The sequence below is a fragment of the Schistocerca cancellata genome, chromosome 9, assembly GCF_023864275.1.
Source record: "Schistocerca cancellata isolate TAMUIC-IGC-003103 chromosome 9, iqSchCanc2.1, whole genome shotgun sequence".
Taxonomy (NCBI): Eukaryota; Metazoa; Arthropoda; class Insecta; order Orthoptera; family Acrididae; genus Schistocerca; species Schistocerca cancellata.
This window is the reverse complement of record NC_064634.1, coordinates 428,480,736-428,508,673: the sequence shown is the minus strand read 5'-3', so window position 1 is coordinate 428,508,673 and position 27,938 is coordinate 428,480,736. Positions and strand designations below refer to the sequence as shown.

Below are 27,938 nucleotides of genomic sequence, written 5' to 3'. Positions count from 1 at the left end.
GCACAGGATCCATCTAAGTAAAAGACGTCCAATCACGTGCTGCCAGAAAGAAATCTCATAAAACAAAACAAAGAAAAGGGTAAAAAGCGTAGTGTTGTGAACTACTTTGCTCAGTGCGACACTGGGAACGTAAAATAAGGGAGGTTTGTTATGGGGAAATAGTATCAGTCCCCTGACAAACTGTTTGTCAATATTAGTTAAATATGAAATTCTCTTGTCCTTCCCCTTTCAGTTTCTTAAGGTAGTGAAACTCATGGGAAGTACTTATAACTATCAGGGCGTGGCGAAAAGCAACATCGAACATTTGATGTCAAAATTTTAATACTTTTTAAATAAAACAAATGTTATTAAAATTTGTTCTTCGTGTCCACATATTTGTCCCTCAACATATAGCCACCCTGACGACGAACACATTTCTCCCATCGAAAGATCAGTTTGTTGAAACAGTCAGTGTAGAATGGTTGACTTTCTTGACAGAACCATAATCTCAGCTTTGCTTGGACCGTTTCATCAATATCATAGTGAAGTCCTCAAAGCTGTTCTTTAAATTTTGGAAACAGACCAAAATCGGTTGGGACCAAGTTACAACTGCATGGACGATGATTTATGACGGTGAACCCAAGACATCGAATTGTTCCAGACACCGCGGCATTCATGTGTGGTCTGGCAGTGTCATGCTGAACGAGACCGTGTTTCATGTGTGGACGCACTCTTTGAATTCGAAACTCAATTACAGCACTCTGTTTTTCAGGTATCGACATAGACACGTTTTACACCGCCACGTTACAAAATGGCTCTGAGCACTATGGGACTTAACTTCTAAGGTCATCAGTCCCCTAGAACTTAGAACCACTTAAACCTAACTAACCTAAGGACATCACACACATCCATGCCCGAGGCGGGATTCGAACCTGCGATTGTAGCGGTCGCGCGGTTCCAGACTGTAGCGCCTAGAACCGCTCGGCCACCCCGGCCGGCTCCACGTTACACACTACAACTCGGAGCCCTCTAGCAGCAGAGCACTGCAAGTATACAAAACTGAAGACCAAAGAATGTTAACAACGTTTCTTTTATTTAGAGAGCCTTAAGAGTTCTCAGAGGAAAAATTCGGAGGCATTATTCTCCAACACGATCTCGTATGATTCCTTATTATGTTTATTTACCGATTGATATAGCTATCGGTTTCTCCTATCCTCTCAAGGATGTTTATCAATAAGATATTTGCTTCCTCGTTTTACTTTTCCGACATAAACCTAATGGCACCGCATGTAATGAAATGTGTCTGTTGTAAACAACTTCTGTTGCAAGTACGGTGCACGAAGACTGCAGTGTCGTGCTATAGAGGAAAGATATAGCAACGAGAACGCTCGGAGCGCGCAGGTCGCCAAACAGCAGTGAACTTAAGGCATCCGTACACAGACCTTGCTTTCTGGCGCTAACGTAGAGCGTGCAGAGCTTAACGCGCTGCTGAATGCTTACAAGGGAACCTCCCCATCGCACCCCCCTCAGATTTAGTTATAAGTTGCCACAGTGGATAGGCCTTGAAAAACTGAACACAGATCAATCGAGAAAACAGGAAGAAGTTGTGTGGAACTATGAAAAAATAAGTAAAATATACAATTTAAGTAATCCATACGCAAGGTAGGCAACATCAAGGATGGCGCGCTCTCAGGAGCGCAGTGGTCCCGTGGTTAGCGTGAGCAGCTGCGGAACGAGAGGTCCTTGGTTCGAGTCCTGCCTCCAGTGAAAAGTTTAATATTTTATTTTCAGTTTATGTGACAAACTCTTATTTTTTCATCACTTTTTTGGGAGTGATTATCACATCCACAAGAAAACCTAAATCGGGCAAGGTAGAAGAATCTTTTTACCCATTTGCCAAGTGTACAAGTTAGGTGGGTCGACAACATATTCCTGTCATGTGACGCACATGCCTTCACCAGTGTCGTATAGAATATATCAGACGTGTTTTCCTGTGGAGGAATCGGTTGACCTATGACCTTGCGATCAAATGCTTTCGGTTCCCATTGGAGACGCACGTCCTTTCGTCTACTAATCGGACGGTTTTGCGGTGCGGTCGCAAAACACAGACACTAAACTTATTACAGTGAACAGAGATTTCAATGAACGAACGGACAGATCATAACTTTGCAAAAATAAGAAATTAAAATTTTAACTCGAAGGCGGACTTGAACCGTTGACCTTTCGATCCGCAACTTCTCACGCTAACCACGGGACCACGGCACTATTGAGCTCAGACTATACTAGATGTTGCCTATCTTGCGCATAGACAACTCAGTTTGTATATTTTGCTTATTTTTTCATAATTCCATACAACTTCTTCCTGTTTTCTCGATTGATTTGTGTTCAGTTTTTCAAGGCCTATCCACTGTGCCAACTTATAACTAAATCTGAGGGGGGTGCGATGGGGAGGTTCCCTTGTTAGAAGCGATGCGACCTGTGCATACGGTACTTGAATGTGAACCTGGTAAGCGCGATCGCAGCGCGCACAAGCGGCAGTTGTCGTCTGTTTCTGGCTCGCATATCACACTGTTTACAAAATGAACGGGCGTAAAATGCCTTCGATAGCTCTATTAAAACGAACATTTCCTCTCTTGTCCATGTGCTAGTCATGTTGTTATGTCTATTCTACACATAAATAGCTGCTTCAACATTCATGGACGTATTATAAACCAAAAAGGAAATGCCATATACGTTCAATAAGGCTTATAAAGGTTCCTTTATAGACAGTGGGATACAAATTTACAGTACTTCTCCAACCTAAGATAAAAATTATTTCATCGTTCTCAGTTTTTAGTAAAATCCTAAGGTCATTCCTACCTCATCACTGTTCCTATTCAGCAGCAAAATCCGTACAACATGTGAAATACTAAACTTTGAACAAGAAATTTCAAAACGTCTTACTGCAAGTAGTGCAAACTGTCTTGTAGAATAAGGCAACCGAGCAAACACACCTCAGAAAGAGCGCACTTATACTTACACAACATCGAACGTTATAGGAGACACTTCTATTAAATTAATTAGAAAGCGTCACAATCATTTAGAAAACGAGATGGTTAAAAAAAATTGTTTGGATCCAGTAATGCGTCACCTGTTACCTTGCAGTTCCGCATCTTTAGTCATTACACTACACCGATCGTGATTAAGTTACAACCACGCCTTGCACCTTAGCATTTACTGAAAGCTATAACGGGTAGATGTGTTATCGACTTACGCTTAATTACAACGAGTTTTACCAACAAAAAAGCGTTTTTGGTGCCTTGAAACAGCATATTTTTTATAACAAGTTACTGTAATAGTTTAGCCACCAATATCACGTTTTCTCTCATTTTATTACAACAAATCATTCTAATAAGAGCGTGTTTTCGAGAGATCCTCAATTACACAGGGTGGGCCAAATAAAAGTAGCCGGAGGTCAGAGTTCCGGGGTACAAAGAAACACGACAAAGGAAAGAAAATACGGTACTACCTTGAAATGGAAATGAGCGTACGACATTGTGTGCCGGGAGTTCCCCATTCGGGGAAGTTCGAACGCCGAGGGCAAGTCTTATTGCATTCGACGCCACATTGGGCGTCTTGTGCGCCGACGATGGGGATGAAATGTAGATGAGGACAACACAACACCCAGTCGCTGAGCGGAGAAAATCTCCGGCTCCAGCCGGGAATCGAACCCGGGCCACTTGGTCTGGCATTCCGCCGCGCTGACCACTTTTTTTTTTAATTCATTTTGTTCGATATTGTTCTTTGCGTTTGGTCTGGGCGGACGTCACAAGACAGCCGTTCAAGTTCATCGTTGATTCTTTGATTCAGTTTTTTTTTTTTTTTTTATTTTTATTACAGAGAGCACGCAGCCCTCTGACCGAACACGCTGAGCTACCGTGCCGGCGACCACTCAGCTGCCGGGGGCGGACAGTAGTACTCTGATTACAGCAGATGTTCAAAGTGACCGCCATTCATCTCTTGGAACTTTTTGCCCTGGTCAGCAAGTTACTGAAGGCGGATCGAAGCTGGACTGCTGGAATCGCTGCAGTCTCATCCGGAATCTTTTCCTGTAGTTCTTGAAGACTGTGAGGGTTGTTACGATACACATTAGACTTGAATGCTCCCCCCACAAAGTAATCGTACACTGACATATCAGGTAACCTGGGTGGCCGGCTAATGCCGCGACTAGGCTGACTTCTGATGACAACTGCGTCAGGCGTGAAGGCTGTATAAATGTGCTCCAAGGTTCGGTCAGCTGTATGGCCAGCTGCTCGATTCTGCTGGAAATAACTGTAGGTTTTTTCCGCCTCCGCTAATGCTGCCAAAAATTCACGTCCAAGAGACAGAGTACGCAACGTGCTTTATCCACACTATGAGGTCAGAAATTCGGCACGCTCAACGCTCAGCGTTCGAATGCACGGTCCGTGTGCCGACGGCCTGAGGCAGCCCTCCTTTCTGAACAAAGGAATAAACTTTCCCGGCACTGTGGACGAAAATGCGTTTCTGTTCACGGCTCAAGTTTTTTGCGACACCTCTAGCAGTTTTCATAGCAGCGAGGGTCACGATTTTATGCCTTAAAGGTGAGGTGTTGTTCGAGTACGTGTGTTGGTGAGGGTGGTGACACGGTGTTTGCAGGGCGGCAGCTGCGTGGTGCACGCGGTGGGCGCCGTCGCGGCGTTCGCGATTCTGCTGGTGCTGGGGCGGCGGGTGATGAAGCTGAAGGAGCTGGACCCCAGGTCCGTGGTTGCCGGAGACCCCGCCGCCGCCGCCGCCGGGCTCGTGCTGATCGCCATAGGGGCCGCCGCCCTCTGCTGCCACGCGCGCCCACTCCGATACGTAAGGCAGCCCAGCAAGCCAGGGGCGTCTTATTCACGTAGCACAAGTAGTAGGGGAATATACAGTGAAACAAAAACTATGTTTTTGATGACTTTGAAGAAATTAGTTCTTACAGCTGTCTGCATTTATTTAAAAGGACAGTTCGTTGCCCACGTTATGGAAGAAAACAAAAACAATTTGACCACTAATTAATACATTAACATACAATTTGAAAAAAAAAGATGCTGCAAATGTTTCACTGTGTAACTTGTATAGTGCACAGTGAAACAGATATCACTTTTTTACATCGTTATACTTGAATAGCTTGAATGACACTGTTGTGGGTTGGCAGGAGAGCCAACACCGGGTACTAGAGGAAGCCGAAAGGCACGCGTTTTACCTCACGCAGGCTGGCGTGAGGTCTGCAACAGGACAAGGAAATTAGACTAGCAAAAAAGGACGTAGCTGTGGAATACTTAACTTTAATCCATAAATGGTGAACATCGCTCTTGACGGTACATGTTTTACAGCATCAATAGTAACTGGTAATGGCGCCTTGCTAGGTCGTAGCAAATGACGTAGCTGAAGGCTATGCTAACTATCGACTCGGCAAATGAGAGCGTATTTTGTCAGTGAACCATCGCTAGCAAAGTCGGTTGTACAACTGGGGCGAGTGCTAGGAAGTCTCTCTAGACCTGCCGTGTGGTGGCGCTCGATCTGCAATCACTGATAGTGGTGACACGCGGGTCCGACGTATAGTAACGGACCGCGGCCGATTTAAAATCTACCACCTAGCAAGTGTGGTGTCTGGTGGTGACACCACAGACACATTAAATATTAATACATACGATAAATACAATTGTAGACATTAAGAGTCAACAAGTTTTGCTCACTGACCATCAAGCCTACACCAAAATACCGGATGATCAAAAAGTCAGTATAAATTTGAAAACTGAATAAACCACGGAATAATGTAGATAGAGAGGTACAAATTGACACACATGCTTGAAATGACATGGGGTTTTATTAGAACCAAAAAAATACAAAAGTTCAAAAAATGTCCGACAGATGGCGCTTCATTTGATCAGAATAGCAATAATTAGCATCACAAAGTAAGACAAAGCAAAGATGATGTTTTTTACAGGAAGTGCTCAATATGTCCACCATCATTCCTCAACAATAGCTGTAGTTGAAGAATAATGTTTTGAACTGCACTGTAAAGCATGTCCGGAGTTATGGTGACGCATTGGCGTCGGATGTTGTCTTTCAGCATCCCTAGAGATGTTGGTCAATCACAATACACTTGCGACCTCAGGTAACCCCAAAGCCAATAATCGCACGGACTCAGGTCTGGGGACCTGGGAGCCCAAGCATGATGAAAGTGGCGGCTGAGCACACGATCATCACCAAACGACGCGCGCAGTAGATCTTTCACGCGTCTAGCAATATGGGGTGGAGCGCCATCATGCATAAACATCGTACGTTCCAGCAGGTGTTTATCATCCAGGCTGGGGATGATGCGATTCTGTAAAAGATCGGCGTACCTCTCACCCGTCACGGTAGCAGTTACAAAACCAGAATCACGCCTTTCCTCAAAGAAAAAAGGAGCCGATAACGGTAGATGTGGTAAATCCAACCCATACCGTGACTTTCTCGTCGTGCAATGGAGTTCCTACGACAGTTCTAGGATTTTCGGTAGCCCAAATTCTGCAGTTGTGGGCGTTGACAGACCCTGGGAGCGTGAAATGAGCTTCGTCGGACCACAACACGTTACTCAACCAATCGTCATCTTCCGCCATCTTTTGAAACACCCACACCGCAAATGCCCTCCGCTTCATTGTATCGTCAAGTAACAGTTCATGATTCCGATGGATTTTGTACGAATAGCATCGGAGGGTACGCCTAAGTGCCAACCAAACAGTAGTGTATGGAATTCCGGTGCGACGTGCGACTGCACGAGCGCTCACTTCTCCTTGCATAGACGAACCCGTTACTGTCTCCATTTCTTCCTGAACTGTCTCAGCAGCATTACGCCTTGTGTTCGGTCGGCCACTACGGGGTCTGTCGTCAAAACAACCCGTGGCTTCGAACTTCGAAATCATTCTCGCCACAGCTGCATTTGACAACGGACCTTTACCCGTTGGAATCCCCTTCCTGTGGCGATAGGATCGCAACGCTGAACTAGCACATTCCCCATTCTGATAATACAGCTTCACTAAAAGCGCCTTTTCAGGTAACGTCAACATGCTGCGACTGCTGGCGCATCTGATTCTCTCTCTCATTACAGCTCCTTTTATACACGATTGTCATGGGCAGTCACTGACGGTTTGCTGTCCAGCGCCATCTGTCGGGCATTTTGTGAACTTTATTTTATTTTATTTTATTTTATTTTGTTCTAATAAAACCCCATGTCATTACAAGCATGTGTGTCAATTTTTACGTCTCTATCTACATTATTCTGTGATTTATTAAGTTTTCAAATGTATACTGACTTTTTGATCACCCGGTAGATTGCACACAGAATATATTTTTACACTCTCCTCACAGTCATAGACTGCTAGAGGCAGAATCATCGCAGCGTCCTTACGTAATACGCAAGCTATATCTTCTACTTCTCGAAATACAAACCTTTTTTCCAAAGGAATGTGAGCTCATATTCAAATACAAACCTTTTTTTTCCAAAGGAATGTGAGCTCATATTCATCATCATCATCTACTGACTTAAACACTTCAGCTACTAAAAATAAATCACCTGGAAATTTTGTTTAAATATAACTACTAGTCACAAGATCCTGTAAAATTTAAAAATGTCTTGTGATGAACTCTCCTCTGATTCGTCAGATGACACCTAACTCTTATGGCTTTCTTCATCACTTTCACTTTAAGCTCTTTTTCTTTTAAGCTCCTTAGTTTTCAGCTTATTGGCTCTCTTCACATTTCTTTTCTTCTAGTTTTATCCTTTTCCTTATAGATTTTTTTCAATAGCCACATTCATTGGCGTTGCAGTCAATATGATGCTCCTCCCTTTGAGTGTCCAGTTGTTTATTTAGGAGGAGATGCTGATAAACCGTGAAACTCCTTCGGTGAGATATATGATTCAATGGTGCTACTGTTATCGGTGTACAAACTGCAACTGGCTCTGTCATCATGTTACATATTATTTTCTAAAGCATTTGGAGGGATTCTGCTGCATTGGGCACACCATCAGAATTTACAGCGTCATCTAGTTGTTCGGAAATGCAGCCACAAGGAAATTCGGCTCCTCAAAGATGTTGACACTGAATAGATAACTTCTACTTTTCTAAACACAGAGGCTACATTTGTTGGTGTCATTTCCTTAAGAAAGTTTAAAGAAAAATTTCACCAACATATTCTGCAACTTGATACATTGTTTAGGCTTTAATTTCACAGCATCCATAAGTCCATACTGTTTCACTGTGTACTGTGTACAAGTGTTTCATGTGTACTAAATACACCATCAAATAAAAAATCAGTTAAGATTCATAACCTACATACCCACCACATCTAAAACTAGTCAGTATATTGTTAAAAGTGTATATTTGATCACAGGATAGCAAATTACTTTTAGCTGTATGTATTATGGAAAAATATTTAACTTACAAGTAGATGTTAATTGTAATTTATAACTATCAAAAAAATACAGTAGCATATCGATAAGAATATAGCTCACGAAATTTTCCACCGTTAGTCAAAAATGTCTTTACTAAAGCTCAACATATAGCGATACCGACACCAAGAAAAAATAATACTAGAAATAGCAAGTAGTTTCCTTTGTGAAGGTCATCTTCCTTATCTGCTAGGATCACTGCATAATCAGCATATAGTAAATTATTTAAAAGAATGTTCCTGTCTAGGTAGATGCCTTTCTGAAATTCTGATTTCCATATATGTATTATTTCATAAATATAGCCCTCTAGAACGAAATTAGAATTATATATTAATACCTTCAGCTGCTGACGGGCGTTGATATATATCAACGGAGACAGGTAAAAACGGGGGGGGGGGGGGAGATCCGACCGGGACTCGAACCCAGGACCTCTTGCTTACAGGGCAGACGCTTTATCCATCCTTTTTTTTTTATTCTCATTTTGTTCGATATTGTTCGATGCATTTGTTCGGTGCGGATGTCCCATGACACCCGTTCAAGTTCAGTGTTGAGCCGTTGACTCAGTTTTTTTTTTATTGCAGACGGCTGCTAACCCTCTGACCGAACACGCTGAGCTACCGTGCCGGCAATCCATCTGAGCCATTGAGGGCACATAGGACAGTGGGACTGCGGGGAGTATCTAGCGCACGTCTCCCGCCAGACCCACATTCTCACCTTGTATGTCCACACACTACGTTCGTAGTGTCCCTACCCAACACACTCCTTACTCGTGGAAGACATTCTTACCAAGTCCCGTAAGAGTTCGGGCAATATGTGTACATCCGCACCACCTCTGAAGGTCTCGCTGTATGGTGGTGCGGTACAACATGCAATATGTGGTTTTCATGAGCAATGAAAAGGGAGGAAATGATGTTTATGTTGATCTCTACTCCAGTTTTCTGTACAGGTTACGGAACTGGAAGAACTGAGGCGATGCAAAACTATTTTTGATGTATGTATTACTTCCTCTTACTGGGTGATCAAAAAGTCAGTATAAATTTGAAAACTGAATAAATCACGGAATAATGTAGATAGGGAGATACAAATTAAAACACATGCTTGAAATGACACGGAGTTTTTAATAGAACCAAAAAATACAAACGTTCAAAAAGTGTCCGACAGATGGCGCTTCATCTGATCAGAATAGCAATAATTAAAATAACAAAGTAAGACAAAGCAAAGATGATGTTCTTTACAGGAAATGCTCAATATGTCCACCATCATTCCTCAACAATAGCTGTAGTCGAGGAAAAATATTGTGAACAGCACTGTAAAGCATGTCCGGAGTTATGGTGAGGCATTGGCGTCGGATGTTGTCTTTCAGCATCCCTAGAGATGTCGGTCGATCACGATACACTTGCGACTTCCGGTAACCCCAAAGCCAATAATCGCACGGACTGAGGTCTGGGGACCTGGGAGGCCAAGCATGACGAAAGTGTCGGCTGAGCACACGATCATCACCAAACGATGCGCGCAAGAGACCTTTCACGCGTCTAGCAATATGGGGTGGGTTTTTTGGTTCTAATAAAACCCCATCTCATTCCAAGCATGTGTGTCAATTTTTACCTCTCCATCTACATCATTCCGTGGTTTATTAAGTTTTCAAATTTATACTGACTTTTTGATCACTCAGTACATCTCCTGAAAAAGCCATGAATGTAAAATTAGAGAGGTTCGATCCCACACTGCATGCTGCATAGTCGTCCTACGATGCTGACGGAAGGCCTGTTGCGGGCTGGCTGACTCTGAAGGCCACGGCCTGACGTCATTGGCGTCCCTCTTTCCTTGGTGGCGTAGAGCTCTGACGGCCCTTTGGCTCCGCGTGAGGAGGGCATGCATGGTGTTTATGATACAGACTTGCCGCAGAGGCAAGTCCGTGGGTAATAAGGCCTGTGCACGTGTTTAGTAGTTGGATGGTGGCAGTTGCTATGGACAACATTATTGCCCTTTTGAGTAGGGAGCTAAAACACTATACAGCCAGGACATTCCCTGTTGCCTGGTGTGTTGTCATGCATGCTTGGTGGCGTAGAGCTCTGACGGCCCTTTGGCTCCGCATGAGGAGTGCATGCATGGTGTTTATGATATAGGCTTGCCACAGAGGCAAGTCCGTAGGTAATAAGGCCTGTGCACGTGTTTAGTGGTTGGATGGTGGCAGTTGTTATGGACAACATTACTGCCCTTTTGAGTAGGGAGCTAAAACACTATACAGCCAGGACATTCCCTGTTGCCTGGTGTGTTCTCATGCATACTTTCAGTCATTGAAACCTACACTATCAAATATCTTTTCATGTCCACCTTCAAGTGGTCGAGCCTCATTTGTGGCCATATGTCAGTATGATCATGTTTGCTCTTTTTTCTCTCAGAAGTCATTCCTTGTAGTTTGTCCCCATTTTGCAGACTCACCCTGTAGATAGTCATTTTTCCTTCGCTCCATTTGGGAGTGGAAGTACAGGTAATAGCTAGCTGTGGTCGAGGTACCTTCTGCCATGCACTGTATGGTGGCTTCCGCAGTGTATATTTAGATGCAGGCGAAGAAGTAAATTTTCGTTATTTACATCCTTTCTGCTTTTGCAGTTTTAATGGCCAGCGGTATGTGTTTACGCTGGCGAGTCTAGTCGTTACGCTGCTGACAGGGACGTGCTGTGCTGACTGAGGCGGTTTCCCTCGCTGATGGCGCCGACGATGTTCCCAGGAGGACGTCAGCACCCGGAAATCGCAGGCGGCTGTCAACTGCTTGGCTGCGTACGCCGGAGGGGTGCTCGCCTGCTGCCTGGTCTCCAGACTCTTCTCAGGTGCGACAACCCTCACACCACTACCGCCACCAGAGCACACACTCAGTTCTACTGATGGCTTCCTAACTAGACGACGACCCAACATTCTTGAACTTCATTTCTTGCCTAAATATGAGAGGCTATCATAAAGTTTTAATAATCAATCTAAAAAAATAAAACTCCACTATGAAACTTGCTGATGGTGTTAGTCCTCCGCTACATAAGAGCACTGCATACACCTAAAAAAAATGACGAGGGAAACGTAGCAAGAGCCATAATCCCATTTCCTAGAAACTTCGCTAAGTAGCAGATGGGTCAAAACAACTGAACAAATGTCTCGGTTGAGCAGTAGATATTCAACTATTTCTGATAAAACGGCGGTCAAAGTTTTCTAGGTTATTTATCGGTCTCTTATCGACAGCAGTCCAACTAAAGCACCGCCATAGTTGCTACCATCATGGCTTTACACTTTTGTTCCCCGTGTTCTAAATCCGATTATTATTTTTACTTTCGTTATTCACTTATCTATCCATGTCCGCAGAAGACTACTACCCTAATATTTTCCTATGTGTATTGAAATAAAGTTGTCCTTATTCGTCTACTAATTGTGTGTCTGGTGGACGAATTTGAAAAAAGGAAGGAAAAAAAAACAAAAATGAATGGAAAGATAATTTTAAATTACATTCAGTGAAATTCATGTAGTGTGTCTTGATTCATAATCAATGTAAGGGACAGTTTTCGGAAAAATGATGCCTTATGCGTGGTTTGCCCTGAAATTATTGCCAACGCGTGAAATCCTCAGCAGTGTTAACGATTTTTCTTTCCCAGGAGAGATTCACACTTATCGCTCTGACAAATCCTTCTTCGCATGTTGCTCGTGCTGTCGGAATTTATATGTTCCAAATGTCTCTACGATTTGTATTATCTAACAGAATGCACCAACTTTTACTGAAGAATAAACAAGAATATAATGTAATAACTAAGAATTGATATAAGAATGAAATATACGAATATGAGAATTTAAAAATATTGCTAGAGGAAAGTGCCCAAAAGTAGATGTGATGACTGTAGAACTGCATGCCTTTCGTCCCCTATTCGAGGTGCTCTTTTTAATTTTTGGAATCGGAGTGATATCGAATGGACTTGTCTCAGAAGATGTGGTGCCCTGAGGATCTTCAAGTGTAACTGATGATAGAGGAGCACCCAGGCTTTTCGAAGTTGATGGTTGATTTATGTCATCACATTCTTCTCTGTCGTCTGAAAACCCCTGATTTCCTGCTGATTGTTTGCTTGACGCAGCTTCATAGGAAGATGAATCTCGTTTTTTATTGGCTTCTTCAATGTATTCAGCATCTGAGAACAGGTATTTGTTCAACGGGTATATTCCTGTTGCTTTAAATCCATGAATTGCTATTTGGGCTGTTTGGCATCTAATATAGGCTTTCCCAAAGATTTCCATTACATCATAAGCACTGACAGCCCGTTCATTGTGCCTTAACCACTGCCTAATTTCCTCACTGTAGTAAACTTTGAGACAACCCATGAAAGCTTTGTGCAAAGGTTGCAGTTTGTGTGAGCAGTGAGGTGACAATGAGACAAAGGTGACATGATTTGATTTTGCCAAGTCGATCACGTCAGTATTCTGCATGTGGCTAAAGTCGCCATCCAAGAACAACAGCACAAGTTTATCCTCTGTAGGTTTGGCGAATTCAATAAATTGTCGAAACCACTGAGTAAATAAGTTGATTTGAATCCAACCTGAAGGGTGCGCTGCAGAGATTGTTCCTGCTGGAGCACCTTTTTTCCTCGAAAAAATCACTAAAGGAGGCACGAATGATCCACTAGCACTCATGCAAGCAACCATTGTTATAAGAGCTCCACATTATCCAGATGTTAAGGAGGCTGCTTTTTACCTTTAAGGCCTATTACTTTTGCTACTTTTGACTGTACCACAGTAATGCCGCACTCATCAACGTTGTAAATTCTGTCAGGAGTGAATTTAAACCTGTCATAAAGATTTTCCAGAAGGTTTTGGAATTTCTCTGTTTTCCTTGCTATATCCACAAGCCCTAGCATACGATATTCCAGTAGGCATCCTCTCTGACAGTTTATCTTTGTGGCGCTTAAGAAATAGCTTAACCCACTTTTTCCCAGCAATTTCATCTTTGAAAGGACGTTCAACGTCATTTCGCTCTTGCCAATTGCACGGCCATTCTTCGTAAATCGTTATAAGTAAGCCCGAAGAAAGATGCTTCCATAGCAAGACAATAGTGAAGAAGTTTATCCTCAAGTTTTTTACCCAAAACTGTAGGTCTACCTCTTGTGGTTTTTGCCACTTCCTCAGGTGTGCCGTACTTTATATTGTACAACCTCAGAGTGTTGTTTTCGGAACATTAAACACTTTACTGGCCTTCTTCCAACCCATCGTCTTTCTCAGAACTGCGTCAATAGCTTTAGTCATTTTAGAGGGACTCCACTTTCTTTGGTCAACCTTCCCCATTATCCTCTTGGAATCTGAAACACAATTCCAAGAGAATAAGAGTGTGCACAAATACACGTAGACTTCAAACATGAAAGAATAAGGGGTCGAGTTTAGGCAACCAAGTGGGGTCCAGTTTTGGCAAATACAGCCTATATTTTGTTAACGGCATCAGTTTTTAACCGAACTTCTAAATGAACCGGTTTAGTGATAAACAAAGACCTTGGACCTTACCATTTAAGAATATATACAGGTTGAAACGCTTACCTTCCAATATCTTGGAGAAATAATGAAAAATGTAGCACAATGCGAAAACTTCAACCACTGTCAGAATACGTAAGGGCGGACAGGCGAACAATGAGTGAAGTAGACGACTGGTGCGCTCCATTACAGATGGGTAGAAGCGTAAGCTGGTGTTTACACTTGGTGCCGCTAGAGTTCACGAGACTGCAGAGCTAGGAGACTAGGGGGTCCACTTTAGGAGAGGGGTCCGCTTTCAGGCACTTTCCTCTATCCTTGAAAATACCCTACACACATATATTATTTAGTAAATGTATGATAGTTATTGTCAAACCCAGTCATAATTTTACAGTTAATATAACGTCCTTGTATCCTCTAATTTGATAAAGAACATTCGTTTAGTAACTTTCTCTGGACGTGGGTAAGTAAATGAAAAGAATAAAATAAAATAAATAAAAGCATTACTCGGCTTACGAACATGGGTCACAAAAGTGAGAAGACGCTAATCACCAGCTGGGTTGAGCGTGTCGCGGTCGCACATTCAAGGCATCTTTGTCGAAAGCTTGGTGGTCATTTTCTCAGAAACGGTAGAATACCTATGGATAAGCCGAGACACGTGTTCGCTTATTTTTGCTGAGAGAGCTTTCTGGGACATCGGGTTACGGCACTTGCCGGGTTCTCCTCGTGAGTGAGCGGCAGTCCTTCCGTATAACTCGCTAACCATGCGATTCGCTCTCAATCGCTTTCAAGGGACGAGCACCCGTCAAGTGTGGCCTAACAGCCATGTGGCCCTTTCCACGCTGCAAGATCCGTCAACACACGAATCGCGAATTCGAACGTCACCGCTGATCGTGTCAAGTTTCAGAGGGCATAAAGTGAAAAATGTACGTCGGTGTGCTTTTCCGAACGTGAAGAATAATGTCAAGCTTGTCAGATATTCTAAATTCGCGGCTGAACGCAGGCCAATAAGATGGAAGAGCGCCACCTAGCTCACACATGCCTACGTATCTTTTCAGTACTCAGACGAAAGATAGTACATTGGGTTTCAGTTGAAGAACTTATTTTGTAAATTTTATATTGTAACTTAAGTCCTATGAATGTAAGTCGTTTGCAAAGCACCAGAAAATTGAGGATCTCTCGAAAACTCGTCGTTCTAGGTACAAGTTGTTGTAGCAGAATGACGGGAAACATCATATGGTTGGCTAAGAATTTCTGAATCGTAGCTTGCATGCTATGAAAGTATGCCATTTCAAGGCAACAGAGCGCTGAAGATCCATCAAAAACCAGCTCTTCTTGATACTATTTGTTATAATTAATTGTCAGTTATATGTGCGATTAAACCCTTCAGAAGATGGTAGTATATAAAACAAGGAAGTATTAACAAAAGTGCATTGTAGCGTAATGCGTAAAGACACGAAGCAGCAATGTGCTGTGTGATGTATAGCTGGAAACCATCTTGCTGAATTCAAATATTTTTGTACTCACCTTCACATTTTCTAATACGTTCTGAGACTTCCTTATTAATTGGTCCAAATGGTTCAAATGGCTACTTCTGAGGTCATCAGTCGCCTAGAACTTAGAACTAATTAAACCTAACCAACCTAAGGACATCACACAAATCCATGCCCGAGGCAGGATTCTAACCTGCGACCGTAGCGGTCGCTCGGTTCCAGACTGTAGCGCCTAGAACCGCACGGCCACACCGGCTGGCCCTTATTAATTCAATAGAGGTATATGCTCTAATATTCGATGTTATGTAAATATAAGTGAACTCTCTCTGAGGAGGCAGTTTATTCTATTGGCTTCATCTATAAGGAAGATTGCACTACTTGCAGTAAGATATTTTGCACATAGGTTCCAAGTTTTGTATTTCACATATTGCAAAGATTCTGCTAATGAATAGTAGCAGTGATGAAGCAAGAATGACCTTAGGATAAAAAGTAAAAATTATTAAATACATTTTATCTTATGTGGAAGACTGTTGTAAATTTTTGTTGCATTATTTGTAATGGAACTTTTACAAGATGAAGTCCTTATGGACCAGACGTGGAGCATTCCTGTTAACCTTATAACATGTTCACGGAGATTGAAGCTTTTATTTGTGTATACTACAGACAGGGCAACATGACTAGCATATGGACAAGGGAGCAAATGTGCACTTTAATAGGGCTAAGGTTCTGATTTTACACCTGCCCATTTTGTAAACAAACTGTGTGATTTGCGAGCCAGATAAGGCTTACAGCAACGCGCATCAATAGTGTGTGACCCGCTGCAGCACACACACTGTATGGACAAGCCTAGTGGTTTCTGAGCGTTCAGTAGCACGATGGAGATCTAGTCAGCATGTTGCATGTTGAATACCACGGCCCGTGTAACGGCGATACGTGATGATTAGCTACATGACAACACAGCACGATGTCTACAGAACAGGGGAGCCTGCACTCACCACAATTCTGTGGCCTATGCACATGTTCATTCTATTGTGCGCCTACGCAAGCGGCTGTAACGGCCTGTGTAACAGCTGCTTAAGGATACGTGATGATTAGGTACATGACAACACAGCGCGATGTCTACGGAACAGTGGAGCCTGCGCTCAACGTAATTCTGTGGCCTGTGCGCATGTTCATTCTGCCGCGTGGCTACACAAGCGGCTGTCATTAGACATGGCCTCGTGCTAAGTTTATTCGCTCTCCCTCTCGCTCAGTATGTGCTTACAGTGCTCCACTCTGCATGATCCTTCTCATTGTGGAACATTTTTTCGAAGGCAGGATGAGTTGTCAGAGTCTTGGGTGCAGACATCTGCAATTTATGCTGTTCAGAAAATGTTTCATCTCGAAAATCAACTCGTCGTCTTTCCGGAAATGCCGAACATGCAATGGGTTCTTCGTCAGAGAACAGAGGACTAACTAGCTTGGCGCTGTCTCTGGAGAATATGGGGAGATGATAGGAAAATTTAGAGCCCAAAGAAGCGTCACGTGCGACTGTGTCCTGTATGTGGAGCGCTGTCATGCGGAAGAAACATTTCCCATGACAGCTTCTCGCAACGGTGCTTCGCGACAGACTTTATCACGAGATTTTGGTAGTATTCCCCTTACGAACATAATCTGTTAACACCACACCATGGCAGTCCCAAAAAACACTCGTAACTCAGTATTACCTTGCCCAATGTCGGGTTGGGTCTTTGTTCCTTCGTCTCTCGAGAATCCACATCGTTTTGCTATTTACATTGCTCATCTGTCTTGGGGTCTATTGGTAAAGCCAGAAATCGCCCATGGCGATCATGTGGCTAAAGAAGTCATTTGCATTGGCCTGACACAGCTGAACATTTCGTCTGTTGCTTCAGTTGGGCGAGGTTTTTGAACAGGTGTAAGCAATCGCGTGCTAGGACATGCTCCTGAGAACCAAACATTATAACACTCGACAGTTCCAAAAGCTCTCCATGGACGTTAATATGAGAATCGTCCACAAAACAAAGGCCCACAATTTTTTTCTTAGCTGACAACAATGTTGCGAATGCAAAACGTTAGGTATGAATCTTTGAAATTTCCTGCGTGTGTGAAGTTAAGCATTGTCGGGCTTGACCAGGTCTTGTATGGTGTCCGTCGTGCCAGTTGAGGAACTACTTAGCCGGCCGCGGTGGTCGAGCGGTTCCAGGCGCTTCAGTCCGGAACCGCGCGACTGCTACGGTCGCAGGTTAGAATCCTGCCTCGGGCATGGATGTGTGTGATGTCCTTGGGTTAGTAAGGTTTAAGTAGTTCTAAATTCTAGGGGACTGATGACCTCAGATGTTAAGTCCCATAGTGCTCAGAGCCATTCGAACCATTTTGAGGAGCTACTTGACTGAGAAGTAGCGGCTCCGGTCACGAAAACTGACAACGGCAGGGAGACCGGTGTGCTGACTACATGCCCCTCCATGCCCCTTATCGCCTGAGGTCTGTCAGTACCGTTGGCTCTTCCGTTACTTGTTCGGAAGCAGTTTAGAGTTCCTGAGCGTGCGAGAAAAATCTCGTTACTTTATTGTAATATGTGTCCGCAGCTTCTATAATTTTTTTAATTGTGCCATATTGCTTTAATCTGCTACTGTTTGTATTTTACAACTGCAATTTCGGAATTTGCGAGATTTTCAAGTAGAAGATTTTTGACATTTATGCTTGACAACGGCACAAATGCCGAAATTGCAGCAATAAAATAAAAACAGTAATACCTAAAAACAATATGACATCATTTAAAAAAATTCAGTTCCTCCCACAGATAGCGTAGTCGCAACTGTGCTCAAAAACTGGCGCCTGTAAGCGATGTACGTTACAAGGGACGTAGCGTCGTTGAATTTCTCACTGCAGGGAAAGGAGCTGCAGGGAATATTGACAAACGTTTTGTGTGAAATGTACGGAGCACCTACACTCGACGTATGTACCACTATTTGCTGGGCACAAAGGATAAGGCCATCAAATGACGGGTAGGTGGAGCTCCATGATTTGCAGCGAGTGGGGAGTCTGTGGCATAGCGGTTTGACACCCGGTGCGGAGTTTGAACTTCTGCCCCCGCCCCCTACACACACACACACACACACACACACACACATCAAGTAATTTCATTTGAGGAGGCATTTTTTTTATACAGCTGGTTAATTAAACAAAGTATAATATAACTATTTTGTAAACAGTTTTTATGACTGGAAGCAAATACTCAAAACGCATTTCTATAAACAACGTAGTTTTATTGATTATTAATGAAGCAGCACAAATAATCAAAGATAATGGTAAGTGGCTTTAACATTTAAGTTAGAATCTTTCCTTTCTACCTTTTTCTGCTGCAAATTCACAAACTGCCTCAGCAGGATCCATAACTGCAGCTACACTGTTCTTCGAATGAAAAAACTGCCAAACTGGAGAGCCGTGTTTGACTTATAGTGGACCTGTGATAATTCTTAATTCATTTCAGTTACAAAAACTCGCCTACAAGTTGAGGTTGTAAACAGTTTCCGAAAATTTATATTCAGCCACGAACTGTAAGTAGCTTAAAGATTTCCAGCCAAGAGACTCTTCATTTGGAATTTTTGCAACTTGCATAAATCTTCTAAGGTACGAAATTTCTGCAAGTATACTATTGTCAGAAATCTCATCATACTTGTCAACTGAACATCAGTTGGGGGAAGTTCCGTTTCTGAGGTTTTAATCAGATTGCTGGTCTCCGATACAACAAAACGATCTGATGTACGTTCCATGCTTTTGTAATGTGTATAGCTTGTCTTGTAAAAAACTGTCGATGCGGTTTAGCATCGACCTTTTCACTTCCTGCTGCAAAGTCAGCATCTCGTCTGCAGCCTTCTCTCCAGGCACCATTTTCTTCTTCCTTATAGTTTTATTTTTTCCATAGGGATATCCATCTCGTCACAGACAGGGCGTAAATTTTAAGTTGACAGAATAACTCGAAAAATAAGCTTCACACGAAAAAATGTGTAGAATCCAAAGTTGATTATTTTCGAGGGAGGCATCTGCTGGTGCTAAAATTAACCTGCCAACCCAGCCCCCTGGGTGTGGGGCGGGAGGCAACTTTAAAATTTCAAATGGGAACCCCCATTTTTTAATGCAGAATCAGATTCTACATAAAAAACTACGTACATTTTATCTTAAACATTTGTTTTGATTCTTGGCACTTGGCACTGTAATTTAAGAAAATCCAGTTCTCATTTTTGCATGGAAAATGATTACGGATAAACAAAAAATACTGATTTACTTCTTAAATTTTGATTCGCTAAAACTGAAATTCTCCTTCACTCCCCATAGGGTAGGGTTTGAGAGAGAGGAATTAAAGTTTTACAAATGTTGACCCAAACAACATTGGTCAAATGGGTCAGTATTTGTAAACTTTAATACCGCCCTCTCAAACCCCACCCTATGGGGAGAGAGGGAGAGTTTTAGTTTTAGCGAATCAAAATTTACGAAGTAAATAAGTATTTTTCATTAATCCGTAGCCATTTTCCACGCAAAAATGAGAACGTGGATTTTCTTGAATTACAGTGCCAACTGCAAAAAATCAAAACAAATGTTTAAGATAAAATTTACATAGTTTTTATGTATAATCGGATTCTGCAATAAAAAATGGGGATTCCCATTTGAAATTTTAAAGTTGCTTCCCGCCCCAAATCCAGGGGGCTGGGTTGGTAGGTTAATTTTAGCACCAGCGGATGTCTCCCTCAAAAATAATCAACTTTGGATTCTACACATTTTTACGTGTGAAGCTTATTTTTCGAGTTATTCTGGTTTGTCAACTTAAAATTTACACCCTGTATATCCTCCGCAAATGGAAGTACTTCGTCAGTAAGGTTATTTGTCTTCTCTCTCAAAAAGAGCCTTACATTTCTTACCTTAATAAAACACATTCAAAACCTGACTCCAACAATCTGTAAATACACTCTAATTAACAAAAAAAACGACGCACCACGAAGAATTTATCAGAATGGGACGGAAACTAGTAGATGTGATGCACATGTACAGAAGAATAAATGATTACAGTATCAAAAAATGAATGGTTTATTCAAGAGAAAGAGCTTCACAAATTGAGCAAGGCAATAATGCATTGGTCCATATCTGGCCCTCATGCATGCGGTTATTCGGCTTGTCATTGATTGATATAGTTGTTGGATGTCCTCCTGATGGATGTCGTGCCGAGTTCTGTCCAATTGGTGCGTCAGATTACCAGAAGCCGGATGTGCTGTGAACATGATCTCTTGCTCATCAGGTGCTCCTTGGGTATCAACCCATATCATATGAAATGAAAGATTACCTCCTGAAGCTAATAGGCTACTTGAAAACTCCCCTACCGTGCAAGGACACGAAGTACGCTTTAAACTGTGATTGCTAAAACATAAATTATACAAAAAGGTGTGAATTCGAACACAGAACACAACATATCAGCGAATAAACGATGAAACACAAAGAAATATCACCAGACGAGTGAGCTCCAATGACTTAACTCGGTTAAAGAACAAAACTTGAGTTGTTTCGAAAAAAGAAAAAAACTTCTTTGAAGCGAGAATCAGATTGTTGAAAAGCCTGTATATCTATGAGTGCAGCGCGTGGAACACGAAAACTAAGAAATAAGAAACCTGAAATGAACTCCTCTTCCCTTAATATATCGTGATTTGCAAAGTCGCATTGCAAAAGCGTTCTTACTATTACAGCCCCTGAGGTGGTTGCAACAAATCGGGGTACGCCGAACTGCGGCCGCTGCTGTTGCTGGGCTGAGCCGTTGCGATGTCATTGCGAATCGCAGATCTCATTAACATCGCGATTAATCGTCGCGGATGTTCGTAAGTTCAAAGCGAAACTTCAGACACTTGGCAGGGAACCGGAGAAAAGAAAAACATGTATGAGTGTGGAGTCCATACTAGTATCACCAAGTGGAAAAAATCGATTTTGAAGACCAGGAGATTTCTGAGTGATGTTACAGCATTTCTACCTAATTATCGAAATAGCTGGTACTGCATGAAATTTTTATACTAAGAAAGAAACATGTATTATGTGACAAGTGTTGCAGTGCTACTGTTTAATTTTTGTTATTTACATATGAAACCAGATCAAACAGTGTTTCAGTATAGTATAGACAAAATGTTCTGTAAGAATTTGAATCAATTAAAGTTGTTTAAAAATATTCTAGCGGATATAAAATGTATGCCGGTATTATCCTTTTCTTTATTAATCAATTACTTGCATCAACATTTGTACAGCATTGTGGTTCATTGCATAACAGAACAATGAGTGATGGATAGTTATAAAGCAAAGTACCTAGCATGAAGGTCTTCCGATCACAACTATACTGTTGCGAATTTTTTTGTTACTACTATTTAAATTCTAAATATATTATCGACTGGTAACATTACTTAACAAACATTAAAACTTACTTCATTAATAAATGTGACATTCTTTTTAGCTTTAATTATTGGTTGTATGGAAACAGATTAAAGTGTGATGCAGATACAGAATACTCCTTATTATTAGATGAAAAAATTGTACATGTCAGTAATACTAACCAGTCTCTATTTCATTTTCCACAAAGTATTTCATTTTCCACCTGGTGATTTTTCATTTTGTACCAGATTTTTATGCACTTTGAATTCTTGCATTTTCATATGAGAAGCAATGAAAACAAATAATTGTTTTTTATTAAAGAATAAAGCTTCAGTGTTTGTTGATTACCATTTTTGTTTGTTGTTAGATATTGAATTTAAGTAAAAGTAAAATTTAAAAAAAAGTGACAAACGTTTGTAAAAAGATTTGCCTAAAACCAGGAAATAAAACAGATTAGAGAAACATTTGATGCAATTTAGAATGACACTCAAAATCATGTACATGTTACATGTCTCTCCACTCTATTTTATTTCTTATTCACATAATAGTTAACAGGTTTTTGCCAAATTGTTCTTTATTTTCATATTTTGTTTAGAAAGTATGAAATATAAGAAATTGAAATATCAGTGACTATTCTATTATTATTACTAATGAAAATACATGCAGTGTGCACACACATAACAAACATAAATGCAAATACAAGCTGATATACAGTACTACTCTAGTTCTAGTTTTATTATTCACATTGTTCTTTTTATTATGAAAATCATGTGTTGCATATCATGTTACAACATTTCAGAGTTTTTAGTTTATCTGTTTCCATTCCTCTGCCATTATGGTGCTACATGAGTAAGAATCATTCCAAATAGAGTTGTGTTTTTATATAAGTACTTTTCATGTACTTTTGGAGGTGTTGGTGTTTAGAAACAGAATCTGCAGTCTGATATCTTCTATGAAGGAGGTTTCTTACATTAACATGTAGACCAGTCTTGGAGGTACTATCTTCCCAATGCCCAGGATTCGTTCAGTATGGTGGGGTTTAACTTTCTCTAATGTCACATGGTCACTGGCTTTTAGTTTGTCCCACTTTATGTGGATACTGTAAGTTGCTGTTGGTGCTGTGACCATGTTAAATAGTGACACTGCAGTTTTTGTTGAGAGTTATTTTATGTTTTGAATTTTGTAAATTGCATTTATTGCTGCTTTTGCTCTTCCTTTCATATGAGTGTTGATGAGGTCAGTGTTGTTTGTAAAGTAACTCGAAGATATATGTATTCTGGTACCATATCTGGTGGTTTATTTTGAAGGTCTAGAGTGTCTTTTTGTGTGACTTTACCACCTCTTCTGAAAATTATCTGTATAATTTTGCTATAGATTATTTATTATAATTAAAAGAATATAGAGAAAAAGAAGCTTCAGTTTATTTGATACAGACATGAAAATTCCTTATTGTAAAATGAAAAAAATTATGTAAGTGGGAAGTCATATTATTCTACTGCATTTTTAATTGTTTCACATTGTATCTAGTGGTTGTATGTGACCAGTTCAAGTGACTATTGATAATTTTGCTGTTCAGTGGTTCCAATTTATTAAATGCTCTGAGGAAGTAAATATTAATTAGTGAAGATAAGCATTTATACACTTGCTGATATGTAAATTCTATTTATAATTTACATAACATGTAAATTATACTTCTTCAGTGATAATTTAGGACATGAATATTTAAAGTCGCCATAGCCTCTGTACAGCAAAAATTAAGTTTAAATTGTATGGCCTCATCCTATAAATTGCACCATCACTTTTCTTAGATCTTGTACTAGTACATTTTAGAATAATGTTCGCTACACATGATTTAACAATACTGATTTGATCTAATAAGTGATCTTTATATGTTGCCTGCTGTAGCTATAGCTAGAGATAATGGGGTTATAATGATTTGCCTGCCTCCACACACCACATAGGCTACAGCCATTAGACATCGATTTTTTAAAACCACTTGCAGCGTGTTACAACCAAGCAACAAACGAATAGCTTCTCAGAAACCCTAACAGCAATATTACTCAGACAAGGACTGTTCTGCTCTTATGAGAGTCATACAACAGGGCAGCGACCATACAAAACACTGATTCAGGCTTTGTGATTACTAAATCCACTCCATACTTAGAGTCTAGAAATGAGGAAATATAAATGAGTGAAGAGACAAGACCTCCCAAGCAAAGCAAGGCAGACCAAACGAAATTGTGCACTCTTCAGTTCTTCAGCTCCCACAAAACAGACCTGTAGCATGTGAGTGTCAGTAGGTCCACAAAATATCTGCTCTGCTTCAAAAAAATAATAAGAAGCAGAACGTCATCATCTGCTGTTGGGATCAGTAGTCCTCACAGGAGGACTAGGCCTAACAAAAATTGGCAATGTGCCTTGAAGCCATTGTTGACCAGAAGGAATAAATGATTCAGTTCTTCAAATTTTGCGTATCGTTCCATACCTGGTGTGCAAAAGTAAGGGCAAAGAAAAAAGTATTTTATTAAAACAGCAGCAAAGGTGAATGAGTAGCTTAAGTTGCAATTGTCCAGTGTGAGTCGAAAAGCAATAGTTTAGATAATGAATATATATTAAGGGTTCAAATTCGTTTACTGATATCTTAAAATAAAAATAAATAATGGTCATATGAGAATTTTATATTTCTAGATAAAGATGAGAAAGATCTTTGTGGTGCAGTTAATAGTACGAGTGGTACAATTCAGAAGACCTACTTGTAAACAGTACCACTTTGCATCTCACCACATATCACAATACATCTTTTAGATCGTAGAAAACTTATTTTTGAAACTTTCAGTATATGTGTCTGAGAGAATGGACTACACATTATTTACATTACACTTCAATAACGTATATTGGAGTTCAGTAAAATACGATAAATTGTAAAAGGGATACAATTTATCAGACTTTGCACAATACTAGTAATACCACTCACTCTCTCATATCAAAGAGTATTTCATTTTTCACTTTGCATTTTTCATTCTTATACCACACTTAATTCATTATGAATACCAACATTTTCATTGTGATAAGCAATAAAAATAAAAAATTGTATCTTCATTTTAAAAAATGAAGATTCATTGTTTGTTAATCTAACACCAGATTCAAATAAAACAAAAGAAAAAATTGAAATATCATTTACATGTTTTGTGAAATGATTTGCTTAAAAGTAAGAGAGGAAACAGATTAGAGAAACATTTGATACATGTTAGAATGATGGTTGAGATAAATGATTTTACAAATTTATTTTTATTTTCAATTTTTGTTAACAAACCAGCAAATATAATATTTTGAAATCTTGATGACTATTCAGAATTTATTAAGAGTATATACATCACGAGAAAGCAAATGAGTTCCAACTAATGCTGTAACTTGACTTTTTTTTCAATGTGAAAGACATTTACATTGTAGCAGCTGTTCATGTTGTTAGACCTCACAGTGGTCAGTTTTACACTGCGTTTGTCCATTTCACACTCTTCATTTGGCTATGAAAATTCAGACAAAAAATTTTCCTTTAAATTGGTAATTAAATTTTTCTTATAAAACTTGATTACATTCAAGCAATTAAACCTTTTTGCAAAACTACACTTGTTAATTTGGCACCACACTTTTTCATTTCACAAAATTTCAATTCAGATACAAATCCAAGGGGTAATTTGTAGGTATCGATGGTCTTGGTTTCACTCTACTCAAATATTTGACCAAAAACTAATTGCTACTGGTTTTGGGAATTGATGTCAGGGCACTGAACTTAAAATACTATAAATATGAAGGAATCGAGAAGGGCAACTGTGTGAGGTCTTTTTTTTCTAGGGAATTCAAGAATGTGTGTGCAATGAACCATTTTTTCAATATTCTGACTGACTCCCTTTCAGTGGGAGCCATTCCATTATTGCAGTTAGTTGACGTAAAAGGCGTTCCTTCTCACCACCTAGCCATCACTGGAAGAAGAGGTTGTGAAAAAATTGTGACACTTGCATGGAAACTCGTTCTCAACCTGACTGCTGGGTGAGTCCACCCCGTAGATCCAAAGCGCCGGTCACATTGATTGCTTGTCATCTGTCAAACTGAATGTTTCGAATTATATCGTTGCTCTCAATGAGAGTCTGTAGCACAGCACTAAAGTCTTCAGACCGATGACCATATCAGTCTGGTCCCTTTAAGCCCACAAACCCACTAAAGTCTTCACACAACCACATGTGCAGATAAAGTTCTCCATCATTAGCTACATGTGATTATATGCAATAATATTAAATGTATATCAGAAGAGGCAAATGAGGAAGCAAGAGCTCTTCAACAACAGTGTTTGAGACGACTGCAGGAACCGCTAACTACGAGTATCATAAACGCACAGTAAAGAGAATGAAGAAGGATGCAGAAAACATAACTACAAGTACTTCTCAAAGATACATGGCTTCAGAAAGACATGGTGAAGGAATGTAATTTTTGTTGTAATATTTTCGAACAGGTTCTGAGGGGAATGACACAAATTTTCATATGACCTTTGACTATAATTTTACACCCAACTGCAGTGTAAGGCTGGTGTGAGCTACTAGTACAGAGATGTAACAATAAAAGGATGTAGCTATAAAAGAAAAGCGTTTGTGACTATCATTGTTTTGTCTCCAGTGGTTTTTAAAAAGTGCTGAAATATATTCCTTCTGTGACAGCCGGTTTTAGTACTAGACGCCTCATTTATCGAATTACTTTGAGATGACCAAAGTGTTTGGACAGCGATATGCACGTACACTTAACGACCGAGAGCAATGGCGTGAGTTAGTGCTAACAGACAAGCAACGCTGCATGAAATAACTGCAGAAATCAATGTGGGACGTGCGACGAACTTATCAGTTAGGACAGTGGGGCGAAATTTGGCGTTAATGAGCTGTGGCAACATACGACCGACGCAAGTGGCTTTGCTAACAGCATGACATCGCTTGCAGCGCTTCTCCTTGGCTTATCACCATACTGGTTGGACCCTAGATGACTAATCAGATGAGTCCCGATTTCGGTTGGTAAGAGCTGATGGTAGTGTCCCAGTATGGTGCAGGTCCCACGAAACCATAGTTGTCAACAAGGCATTGTGCAGGGTGGTGGTGGTTCCACTATGGTGTGGGTTGTGTTTAAGTGGAATAGACTGAATCCTCTGATCAAATTGAACCCATCATTGACTGGAAACGGTTATGTTCGGCTACTTGGAGACCATTTTCAGCCATTCATTTTCACAAACAACGCTGAAATTTTATAGATGACTGTGCTCCATGTCACTGAGACACAGCTGTTCACAACTGGTTTGAACAACATTCTGCACAATCCGATCGAATGATTTGGCCAACCGGATCGCCCTACGTGAATCCCATCGAAGATCTATGTGACATAATCGAGAGATCAGTTGGTGCAAAAAATACTACACCAGCAACACTTTCGAAATTATGGACGGCTACAGGGGCAGCATCGCTCAGTATTTCAGCAGGAGACTTTCAACGACATGTTGAGTCCATACCACGTCGAGCTGCTGCACTATGCTGGCAAAAGGAGGTTGGTTGGTTGATTCAGGGGAGGGGACCAAATATCGAAGTCATCGGTTCCACAAATTAGGGAAGGATGAAGAAGAAAGTCGGCTGCGCCCTTTCAAAGGAACCATCACAGCATTTCCCTGAAGCGATTTAGCAAAATCACGGACAAGCCAAATCAGAATGGCCAGACGCAGGTTTGAACAGTCGTCCTTCCGAATGCAAGTACATTGTGCTAACCGCTGCCCCAGCTCGCTCGATACAAAATGAGGTCTGACGCAGTAGTAGGAGATATACCACGACTTTAGTCCCCTTAATTTAGTGGTCTTACTGACATTAACTGTTAACACAGTGAAACGTCACAGGTTTGCGCTTCATTTAACTGACTGATTAATTTCGACATGTTTAATAATTCATTTTACACCGAGAGCGTCCTTTCAATGTTTCGTCTAGCTATTTAACCTCTGGATTCAAGAATGCTTCCGTGTATATTTTTTCTTCTGTTGGTGTCACACCTCCTCTCTCATCCTTTGATCCCATAATGTATATGGATGGATACACGTA

At 40.9% G+C, this 27,938-nt stretch overlaps 1 protein-coding gene across 1 annotated transcript in view; it reads left to right on the top strand.

The window, feature by feature from the left end:
• LOC126101466 (putative ammonium transporter sll0108) overlaps positions 1-27,938 on the top strand; it is a 103,363-nt gene that overhangs the window by 40,425 nt on the left and 35,000 nt on the right. Inside the window, exon 4 of the mRNA XM_049912117.1 lies at positions 4,636-4,882. Within this exon, the coding sequence (XP_049768074.1) occupies positions 4,636-4,882 (247 nt within the window). The remainder of the gene's footprint in view (positions 1-4,635; positions 4,883-27,938) is intronic.